We start from the raw sequence: 12,598 nt of genomic DNA, 5'->3' as shown, positions 1-12,598 counted from the left end.
CACCTCACGTAGGGGACTGCCCCTTCACAGGCACGTAGCCAGGGGAACTGGGGTGGTTTTGGGATCTTCAGCTCCCCCCTGGCTACGTGCTTGTTGCTATCGTTAATTTTTTCCCTTATGGCGGCTGCCCGCCACACCCCCCCTTACGAGACAAGTACAAGGGTACTTATCTTTTTTTCTCGACCATAAAACGTTGTGAACGGACGGCGAAAGTTCAAATTTTGCTAGGTGATAGGAAATGTACACCCATGAAGTACAGGTTTTGTTTCAGCCGTCAACACTCCATACTTATCGATATATCTGCATCGATATATATCATTGATGAAATATATCGATATATTTCATCTTAACACTATTTAATTAAGAAAGATAGTCAAAGGATTGTTTTATGATATTTTGTGTACACAACTCAACTAGATAACAACTCGATAAATTTTATAACAAATTCAAATTTACTTTTGTAGCTACCTTCGATTTTACTCATTTTATACACGTTGTAGATACATCCATCCTCTACAAGTTAAGAAATTAGGTAGGTGTAATATTTCATTCATGAAATAAAAACATTTTTGAAGGTATGATACACAGGTATGATATACAGGAAGGAAAACCTAAACGGGCCCAGACGCTTACGTTAAATTACGACAAGGGATTTTGTGATACTCTACATCGATGTTTTCCATCGAGGTGGCAAACCTAATTAAGGAATACTTAGAGAAATTCCAAACATTGAATATCCTGGTCAGAATTCTTATCTCACCTTATTTTCGGTTCATTCCAAGTCTCCTCCACGGAAAAATAACTTTCCCAACTTTGCCATAAGTGATTCCTTCCACATATGTTAAGTGAATCTTAAAAGTTATAAAAAAAAGCCTGCTAATCAGTAGAGATGTACAACAAGTACAGTAACAGGACACAAAATTTGGAAATATGAATTTCCGAATTGGAAATATATACAGCTTATAAATTTGATGCAACGTGAAACGGCCTTTTTGCATGAATTTTCAGACCATTATGCTTTGATCTTAAGTATCTCAAAACGTAGATTTTAAAAATTACAGGGGGTAGCGACAGAAACACCCATAGGTTACATCACTGTTTATCTTAACACTCCTCAACACAGACGACCAGATATAAGATAACAAAAATGCAAATGTATTTATTTACCCTCCCCTCAATCATAATACAGACGTGTATCTTATGGTGAATCCATTTGCGTAACTACAAAAGGTTGATAATTAGGATTAACAACACGAGATGGAAACGAATTCTGCTTTCTTTCATTCAACGGCGCCCGTGAGGTAATCCCTAACGCTTAATGCCAGCTTTTCTCTACTTATAAAAACCTTCCCTTTCAACGGAAAGCTACGTTCCACTCCGGTGAGTGTGAATTCAATCTCGACAAAGATAGCGCGCATTTTGCACCCAGCGCGTGGAAAGCGGGATCCCATTCAGTTAGGACGCCCGAAACGCCTTTTTGGGTGCGACAACGAACCGTCTTCACCGAAAAGGATGAGTTTCATATTTGGCGGCGAGTAAATAATAAAATCATTAGCGCTTAAATTGCATCACTCCCAACATTAGGAATATAAAGAAAAGGCACTTGAAATCAAAAATGGAAGGCATATATTCTCTTGATTTCCAAATTAGGTACTTTCGACATCAAATGATTGAGGTTACTGTTCTGTATTGATCATTAAATTAACGTATGTGTGACTCTTTTTCTCTTTACTCTAGTACTTTGATTTGCTCTCTAGAATGGAAGTATCTCTCCTCATAAATAGCTGATGGGTAACACACCACCAAATCGACCATTTCTTTCCTTTCAAGAGTTATATAACTAGCTTTTGAACCGATGTGGACGAAAAATAAAAGGTGGCACACATAATTCCTATCTGGAGGCACGCATTACCTTAAATTACCCCTCAGCACAGCTAAGGACTTCTCGAAAATTTTCAGTGAGTTAAGATTTTATTTTACCTATACATATATTTAATTTAAGGTTTCGATTTCACGTCCGTGCCTTAATTTTAAACTTTTATTGTCCAAATTTTCTCTTCACAAGACACACTTACTACCTAATATATATTTATTTTGCGAAAATTCTACTGGGAAAAAAATTATTCGCATTGACCAAAATTCGAACCCGGATCCCCCCCGGGTTTGCAGTAGAGTTCTTTAGCCAGTCCACGGAAATTTGTGGGCAATGCCAGACAAGGTACAGTCCGGTATAATCCAAAAATTTCCACTGAGGGGACTGACGCCTCGATAGCTTGCTGATTTTTTCTCTGTGGAATTTACGCACAATTTGTGCATTGCGGGTGACTACGTAAACTTATTACCGTTGCTAGTCCCGGTATACTAAAATGACTAATATTTATATAGATAAGGTCTCCGCGTAGACCAGAATGAAGGGAAATTTGAAATACCATTATACATAGTAGAATACATTGGAAGAATATTTTTAATAGAAAATATATAAATATTCCTCAAAAGAAAACATTTTTAACTCTGCTTTACCTTGCCTCTTTAATCTACACATACCTCACTCTTACCTGAGAGGATAGCTAGAGACAGACCCAATTTCTGAGGTTGAGTCTATGATTTTGATCGATTATTTATTTTTGAGGTCCAACGTGACTCGGAGTAACAATTACCTTGAAACAAACAGAAGACCTTGCCCGCGATTGATTCAGCGCCATTGACAAAGCGTTGCGTCACATGACCCTCGCCGACGAATGAGACAATTCCCATTCTCGGCATGCCTCAAAAATGTGAGTAAGATGCTCTAAGCGACTAACACGAATGACATTCGCGCCGGAAGGCATTACGTGAGGAATTAGTATTACGTGTCGATGGGATAAGCCTGTCCCGTAATCGTCCTTACGAGGAGGTAGACTGATACAGAATCTTGATGGCAGCAATCATCCATTCGATTCGATGACTGTTCTAGCACGTATATATTGTCGCCTCTGACCGTGAAGATGGGATGGGATATGAGAGGAAGGTTATAAGGGAGGAAGCCCAACGCCAGGCTGTGACCTTAACTTAAAAACGTCAAGAGATCCAAGGCTCAAACTCCCATCATCACGGATCGGTGTTCTGTGCACAAGTGCTCCCATCAAAACGTCAAAATATGGGTAGAATTATTTCTGTGGGTAATGAAACGTTTAAAAGAACCCTCACCCGGTCCTATTCTGTTTTTTTTTTCTCTCGACTCATTACATGTAAATTAAAGAGCACACTAATTTCATCTACACAATACCCTGCGAACCACGTTTAGGGTGTTTGGCAGTGGGTGAATCTGGCCGATATTTACCTGTATCACAAACATAAAAAATTTGCATCGGGAAAGATTGGCAGGAAGGATCATCACTCCCGGTCTGATTAAGTGACAAATACCTTGTTTTAAATTCAAGCAATTAACTTAAAATTTTTAGGGCATATAGAGTAGAACCTTAACGATAATCACTTGCATCTACGTCAGGTACTGATTTCTAACACAAATAACGAAATATTTTCATATATTTCCGGCTCGTAACCACCAACACCCAATCAATACGCACTTTCTATATAATTCATTCGTTTTTCTTTTCGGAGTTCATCATCACTTGTAAACAATCCTAAGATTGGTTTGACGCAGCTCTCCACTCAATTCTCCTATCATCTAATCTTTTCACACCTACGTATTTCTTCTCTTTCACATCCTTCTTTACCTGTTCCATATATTTCGTTCGAGGTCTTCCTTTTCCGTTCTTGCCATCCACTTGTCCTTCGACGATTGTTTTATCAGCCATCACGTCTCAAGATGAGGCCTATCTAGTTGTTCCGCCTTTTTATTAAGGATTTCATGAGGCTTCTCATCTCTCCTACTCTTGTTAGGACTTTCTCATTACTAATTCGATGGATCCAATTTATCCTCATCATTCTTATGCTGCACCACATTTCGAAGGCCTTACCCTTCTACTAGAGTATTTTTTCTTTTGGTGGAATGCTTTCTTCGCCTGAGATATTCTGCTGATAATTTCTTTCTTGCTTCTCCCATTTCAAGTTATCCTGTCTTAGTGTTTTATTACAGTTTTCACGAGGCTTCTCTTCTTAGGACTTACTCATTACGAACTCGGTCGATCCATGTAATCCTCATTATTAAAAACGGCCTTTACAATTAACAACAGTTCCATGCTGACACAATCTTTAACCTATTTTTATTTCAGTTACTTCAGGCCATATAATAATTCTCACGAGGATTAACATAACACATAAACATAATGGTCGAAATATTAACGAGGAAATGATCGGTCACATTTAAAATCCTTCTTCCCTTTACCCAATTTCCGCACGCGTTCCTTGGAATCTATACCTTCAAGATCGCCCCAGCCTTGACGGAACTTCCTCGGCCTCACTGACCGCTTGGCACCGCATGAGGTAACCGCAGCGGTCGAGGTCCTTCAAATCGCCCTCGGATATTTATGCGTCAATCCGACGCTACTGAAGGCCGTAATAGTTTTCGTAAATTATGGCGAAAACGAATTTTTTTTCGCAAAAGCGCAATCATTTTTTTTTATATTCCAAATATCACCATATGGGCGCTGTCTTAGATGTACATCAACATGTATACCATACCTCCATTCTCTAAAATTCCTCGTGTTCGAGGAATATCCACCATAGCGTCCTCTAGTTTTAGAATGTGGTTTTTCCGCGATCGATAAGAGACTTTAACGATAGTGTTAAGTCCTTTTGGACAGAGTGCATTTGGTTTACGTCTGCATCTACAATTTATCCTGCACATCACCTCCAGGGATGTTTGGCAGGGGGTGTACCACCAACAGTCACCAGAGGATAATCATTTACTTCCACGAGCATGCACTACGCAACATGTACGCTACATATGACTCGTGAAGTGAGATGTCGAGACAAAAGAAAAATGAGCTCTTTAAAAGCTCATAAAAAAGGGAGTGGTTGAGATCTCAAGGAAGGTAGAAGAAGGAAGGATCCAATGGCTCCGTTATATATTTCAAAAAGGTATGATGAGTATGTGGAGAACAAAATTCGAAATAAATGAACTGAGAAATAGATTAGTTCACTAACAGTGTAGGATACTAACTTAGGTATTCCTTAATGCATGTTTCTGAATTTTCCTGGTATTTTTAACATCATGTTTTGCATGTTCTAGCTCAGATTATTCTTCATGAATAGGACATAAATTAATCTCAGAGCTTATGAGTCTTTTGTAGCGTACATTTGCGTACCGCCTATTTGTGGAAGTAAACTTTAATCTTCTGATGCATGTTGGTGATGGATCACCCGCTGCCAAACGCCTCCGTTGGTGGCTTTCATGGTTATATGTAGATGCATACCGAATGCACGCTGTCTAAAAGGACGTCATTGCCGTATTGCCGTAAGAGTACGTGTTCGACTAAAAAAATGGGGTTGGACGGATGAGAACCTTGAAGAAATGCATCGCAACGGTAAACAATGGGGTATTCCGATCACTCCTTCAGGGATGGGCTTTTTTTGCCTGATTTCTTTTCAAATAAAAAAATATGGAAAAGAAGAGTAAGGGAAAAGAATATAAAGCGATTGCGCGGCCAGCACACTCATATAGCAGTGAAACCTGGCCTGCTAAGAAAGGCCACGAAAAGGAAATGGATCTGGCAGATATGCCATAAAATAGAAATTTTGAGTGTTTATAGCGCAATGTTTTCATGTACCTCCATTACAAGATGTTTATATCTGAGGAAATACTAGGGTTTACAGTCTGATACTAGGTCAAATACAAATATTAGATCAATAGAAATGTTTAGATGGATGATGGGAAAAACAAGAAGAGATAGGATTAGGAATGAGACAATAAGGGAGATGGCAGGAATGTTTCAAAAATCAAGAAAGGGACAGAATGCTATAGTTAGGACATATTTTAAAAAGGAATGAGAAGTATGTGGGGAACAGAATTAAAAATTTGCCAGTGGAAGGGAAGAGGACAAGAGTGACTTCAAGGTAACAGTTAGAAACCGCGACCCCTAACTGAAGAAAGAGAAGGAGAAATTAATGAAATATATTTCGGAATGGTTGGCTGAAATCGAGAGGTCTTAGGGGCATGGAATGGAAAAAATTAAGCGGAGTAACTAGTTTTTGTTTTAGCTCCAATTGAAAAGATATACTTGATAATGCGCCAAAATGTTTCTCTGATTTCTTTCGTTTTGCATTGAAAAATGTTTTGCGATTATTATAGTGCCACGACAGACCTATAAAATATCCGGGGAGGGAAAACTACCGCCCCTCTCAAATGGACCCATTTGACCTACTCTACTTAATTTTTCAGCGATCATTATGTTACTGCCATTACTGTGGTCAAAACGCGTCATATACGTTGGAATGGTGCTTTAGCTAGGTGGACTAGAAGGAGTGAAACTAAATCTATTGCTATTTCCAACGAACATGCTTGTTTTGGGTCTCATTTTGATCCCCTAATACCAAGACAAGACCTCCTAAAACTAACGTTTTTAAAATCAATAATCATGTATTTTACAACACATATTCGAGTATTCACCAAAAAATTAACATATTACGTAATAGCCTAAAATAATGGTCCTCTATCGTCGAATTTAAACAGCATACATTACTAAAATTACGAATAATAAGCGAAATTATTTTAAATGTTAGATGATATTTCGAGATTTTTCACTGCTACTTGCCCATCGTTCACGGGAAAACTCATAACCTGTGTTCGTAATTATGTGGTGAGTTTTACCGATGGTCACACCTGGTGTACCCCAGGGAAGCGTTATTGGTCCCTTATTATTCCTTTTGTAAATTATTTATATCTTTACCGTTGTGTCTAGTAAAATTCGACTTTTTGCTGGCGACACAATGCTTAATAAGGATATAAACAACGAGTCCGACAGCATTGCGCGGGAGAGAGTTTTCACTGCTTTAATGATTTAAATAGGTACCTTCAACGTTTGGTTTTTTTGGTTGTGCTTTTCACAAACAACCAAATACACAAACTATCAATGCTATTACTTTCTGAGGTTTAAGCTTTGTGTCTAGGAAGTGTTCCGCCTTTAGTATATTTGAAATGATTCAGATGGTCACGGTGGAAACTCAAGGGCAGGTAAGCAGGACGGCGTGGGAGAAATAATTTTGTTCGGAGACCCCGACGAAGGTTGGCAATTTCTTTTCTAATAGGCCGGTCGGGATTACGTCCCCGTGCGAAAGGAAAACAAATAAGCTTCCCACTAAAAAGTGAGCGGGTCCCCGTGAAATTTTAAAGTCTTTTCGTTCTTCAAGGATGAATTTCTCCAAGGTTTACTATGAGAGGCGTGGTCAAGGAAGAAAGGTGGGACTACTGGAATTACCCTATCTCACCCAAGGGTAACTTTATGACGGTCCGTTGCCCCTGGAGAAAAAATAACACCGTGGTTAATTTGGACCTCGTCCCCGTCGATTATTGCCCTTCTGGGGCCAGTAGCGCAGCGAGGGGGGGTTTTGGGGGATAAACCCCCCCCCAGAGCTTAGAGAAATTTTTAAGTTTAATCCATTTTACTCAATTGGATTGATATTACTAATAGAATAGTGTGAGGATTAATAAAATATCCCTCTGAAAGCCGTAAAACTAGCCATTTTGAACCATTAATCTTAAAATTCCGCAAGTTATTAGTCTCGCACCTACCGCTTATCCTGGTGTGTATTCCATACCCCCACACACCCCGGTATTAGTTGCACCTAAACCCCCCCCCCCCCAGCCTTAATTCCTAGCTGCGCCCCTGCCTGGGGCAACAATCAACAGGGAGGGCAACTAAGCTACTGAAAATTGAGGCTGCTATGTGTGGAGAAATACTTTCCTCGTAATAATAAATAATTCTTTTTTACTTCTTTTTTCGGTCACTTTGAACTCATGAGTTCTCCGGCTTTAGAATTTTTGGTATGTATACACACAACTTTATGAGGTACACTGGTTGTGCAAAATTGATACACCAACTGGGCTGGCCTCCCAGAAATTTGATAACTTGAAAATTACGAAAGACTTCAAATGAACCTGTTGAGAAACGAAATTTATGACTGTCGACTCTCATTCATATTATCATCGATGATCATGATAAATTTCATGAAAAGGGTAACGGACCGTTAGTTATTGGTAGATATTGTTTTAATGAAAAAAGCCTAAGCCCAATCAATAAAACTTTAAATTGTGCTCTGTTTCAAGGTCTGTCAGAGAAGATAAAATGAGAGAAATATCTACCGGAACGTATCGGTGATCGATTTTTTTCTACCTCGAATAACAAAGGACTTCAATAAACTTTAGTCAACATTCTACTATATTTCAAACTGTATTCTCTCTACCAACGCGCACCTTAAATAATCAAATAAATCAGAGCAACATTTTTTCCCATTTTCATATATATATCTGTTTACTCTACCTGGATTTGCCGGTGAAATTCCTTGAAGCTGAAATAATTGTGAAAAAGTGCAACTTCCTTTTATTTCGATACGTCGAACATCCATTATATCACGCCTGAATCGGTTGACTTTAAGTATTAAAAAGGTTTTATTGCTCCAAGCACTTTTCACTAAATTAAAATAAAAGGTAGTTTCACTTCTCCACAATTATCCACTTCCATTATATCACGCCTGAATCGGAAGAAGTTATTCGGAATGCTACTATTTGCATTGCACATCAGGCCAAACTCTACCTGGATTTGCCGGTGAAATTCCTTGAAGCTGAAATAATTGTGAAAAAGTGAAACTTCCTTTTATTTCGATACGTCGAACATCCATTATATCACGCCTGAATCGGTTGACTTTAAGTATTAAAAAGGTTTTTATTGCTCCAAGCACTTTTCACTAAATTAAGCCCAGATCAGTTGATAGTTATCACCTAAGGTAATAAAAAAGCTGTGCGGAAAGTACAAAGTAGTCTCTATCAAAATGTTTTATCTTTATCACGGCCTCCAAGGTGTACCAATGAAAATTACCCCAGTACTTCCAGGATAATTCTTTGTTCTCCAGGTTTCACTTCAGTCCTAAACAAAAGAATTTTTGCTAAATGTTTCTTATGGATTAGAGATAAATGAATGCAAGAGTAGTTGCTAAGTCATCACGATGCTCCCAAAGGCGTAGTCAGGGTCAAAACTAAGGGAGGGGGGGGCGGGCAAACCATGGTCGTTCAAGTTGTAACATTTTAATGTGGAAAGATGAATGTAACTAATGTTTTAAGGAAATTATAACAGCGCTTTATAATTTTTAAAATTATTCGCTTTGGAAAAAATTTATTTTAGTTACGCGTCCTATACTAACATCGTTTTTTATGAGTTTAAAGAAAAATTGTTGAATAATTCAGTTTCAATCCAGTCCTGATTTTCCAATACAGACTTTTGCGATTTCTGTTTCGAAGGGGGGCAGGTGACCCCTCCTGCCCCCGCTGGGTAAGCTCATGGATGCCATCACTGTCACCTTGAAGCAATAGACGCGACAATGCAAGTTATACCAATACAACAGAGAGATTGAAGCAGTATTATAATTTCGGTAGGGTATCGTTTGGAAAAAAAGAACTTTCTACCGTTAAATCACGCAGAAAAAAGAATGACATTGACTTAGTTTCGCCGCGGAAGCTCCTCAAGATTCCAGCGCCTCGCGAAGGTGAAATCCGCCGCGATCGTTTTGAACACAATGCCGTCTCGGAGACGAGACGGCGCAATCAAAGCGAATCGTGGAACAAAGAGAAAAGGAACTTCCTACGCAAGATACGTCCATTTCCACCGCTGCGTGCTTTCCCATTCATCTCCATCCGCCACACTTCATAGTTTCCCCCCTCGTTTCGATTGACCTTCGTGCCCCTCGCAGTACCTCTGCCTTCCTCTTGACCTTCGTCCTGACCGTCCGGATTGAAACACATTAACCACAAGTGTGCTTCGCACAGCAGGCAGCCTCCGCTGTTGAGAAAAGAAAATTGGCTACCAGTATTATGTTTCGTCCCTAGTCACGCTATCCTCCATCAATAATTGAAGAGCGATTAATCAATTCCATTCTGTTTTATTTCCAACAGTAGATGTACGGTTGACATTCTATTATTAATTATCTTCTGCAAATATTACTAATATTGCAAATTGCTCTCTATCTTCTTTTTTCTGTTGGAACTATACTCGCTATTATGTATAAATTTATGCAATTTCATGCGCTCCGTAACAGAACCGATTTGATAACCCTACCGCTAATCTTTCTTATGTTTTTTTATTTACAATTATGTAGTATGGATGTATTAAGTTGGACACTGTGACTAATTTTTTCATAAGTTGTGTAAGCTTCCTCCGCTCTAATAGACATACATTTCCGATTGCAAATAAAGTTATTTATTATTATCTAAGCCGAGGTCATTTTCAGGTAGACTTGTGCGTCGCCAGCTGAATTACTATGGCGGCACCACATACGGCTTCTTACACCCCAAAAACATTCATTGGAAAATCTAAGATAATATTGTTTTATTGTTTAAATAATCGAAAACGCACTGCCGCCTGTTGCCCGTCAATATTGAACGAAAATGTGTCATGAAATTTTCAGAGCATTTTATTTCATGTTCATTGTAAAATTAAAAACGTAACGAATGTAGTATAAGTCCACTTCAATGTTTTCTTGTACAACTAGTTTTGACACATTCATGCGTCATCTACGGGCAATCTTACTTTTTCTTACCTACTGAATGCGTGCTATGCGTCCTCTTAACCTCCACATAGCGTACACCTCCCATTAGCAGACAGTTTTGTAAGTGTTGGGAGCAGAACTTTGGACCTTGTGGAACACCCTTAAACAGCGGATCATTTTGACAGCGGAAGAGTGCAGCCGAATACGTGAACTTTATCCCAAATTACCTCCAGTTACGGACACAAAAATATTGTCTCAATATTAAGCAAATGAGACATACTACATTCGTAAAGTATTTCATTTTACATCATTATGTTCCACGATATCTCGCCTAACACCGTTGATTTCATTCATGCTCATTAATGGCATTTGAAACTCTGACGATTGATGGACCAATTCATTCCTTCCTTTATAGTGTTGACGGGTGGTAGATGACAGTAACCGTGGCTGAAACGGGTCGAAACGTTTTTGCATTCAATTCACCCCTCAAATCTTGAATCATTTGGTGTTTTATAGTTATTATATGTGACTTGAAAACATGCAGTTTGTTGCACGTCCATATCGATCGTATCTACACCTACACAATACCCTGCGAGCCACCTATACGGTGATTGGCAGGGGGTGATCAATCATGCAGCATGAAAAAGGATTCCCTCATGCACACTACACGGTCATAAAAATGTTTAATGCATACTAAAAAATTATACTTCCGAATGTACTTCAACACTCATTTAATGGAAACACTTTCAAACTACCTATGAAGATAGAATATGAAAAACATGCTGTTAGAAATACCAGGAAAATTCAGAAACATGCATTAAGGAATACATAAGTTAGTAGGCTACGCTACAAGTCAACTAACCAATTAGTAAGTCCTAACGCTGCCATTGTAATCTCTTATCGATGACGGAAAAAACTATTTGTGTCTCCTGACATTTTCGGAGCATTTAAATTCATGCTCATTGAATATCTTGTATGATGTTGGGCACGATATGGTGGAAGTTCTTCATATTATTAAAATAAGACATAGCAATATTTCCACTGAGTTTTATTATTACACAACGCGTTTCGTCATTACAAACAACATTATCAAGAGAGACAAGTCTTAAAGAGTTCCTCCTTATATCCCCCTCCTATTCAAGCACCAAGATATATATAGAAGCAGGAGCTCTTTAAGACTTGTCACATTTGATAATGTTGTTTGTAACGACGAAACGTGTTGTGTAATAATAAAACTCAGAGGAAATATTGCAATGTCTTATTTTAATAATATTAAGAACTTCCACCATATCGTGCCCAACATCATACAAGATATTCAATGAGCATGAAATTAATTCGCGTTGTGTAATAATAAAACTCAGCGGAAATATTGCAATGTCTTATTTTAATAACATGCTCATTGAGTTCATAGAAAGACTGATTGACCATTTTTTTCTCCTTCCTTTTCATAGTGTCGCCGGGTGGTGGTCCGGGGTATTCGTACCGCGCCAAGAGGTCTTTCTGGGGGGAGGGTGAGCACCAGGTGACCGGCAAGTCCCGCAGCAAGCGAAGTATCCTGGAGGGGCTGACGTGCGTTGGGTGCCGGGCCGCCTTCACGGGTCTTCGCACCATGGTGACGCTGAGACAGAGCGAGTACAGCATGAAGAAGGCGGCATCCTTCGCCTGCAAGACGCTCAGATTCCAGACGGACAAGGTCTGTGACGCCATTATGGAACAGTACGTGGTGAGTATATAGTTCTACAGAGGTGGCGTGACTAAGAATACGGACCCAAGTCGTGCACACTGCGAACAGCCGGAGAGCAAAACCCGAACTCTGAACTCTAGAAGTGTTCGTTCTCGACTAATTTAATTATACAGGTAATAACTTCACGGAGCCACCGGCAATGCGCGAATTGTGCGAAAATTTCACACAAAAAAAGTATTTCTCCTTGACTTTGAGTATGATGTTGCTGGTAACAAC

The 12,598-nt window shown here is 39.1% G+C and overlaps 1 protein-coding gene across 2 annotated transcripts in view; it reads left to right on the top strand.

The window, feature by feature from the left end:
• LOC124163391 (sphingomyelin phosphodiesterase-like) overlaps nt 1-12,598 on the top strand; it is a 234,130-nt gene that overhangs the window by 184,110 nt on the left and 37,422 nt on the right. For both annotated transcript variants that reach the window (XM_046540275.1, XM_046540273.1), the window contains one exon: nt 12,090-12,361. In XM_046540275.1, the coding sequence (XP_046396231.1) occupies nt 12,090-12,361 (272 nt within the window). The remainder of the gene's footprint in view (nt 1-12,089; nt 12,362-12,598) is intronic.

This window comes from Ischnura elegans, chromosome 8 (assembly GCF_921293095.1).
Source record: "Ischnura elegans chromosome 8, ioIscEleg1.1, whole genome shotgun sequence".
Lineage (NCBI taxonomy): Eukaryota > Metazoa > Arthropoda > Insecta > Odonata > Coenagrionidae > Ischnura > Ischnura elegans.
The sequence above is the reverse complement of the archived record's forward strand: the minus strand, read 5'-3'. Positions and strand labels throughout refer to the sequence as shown.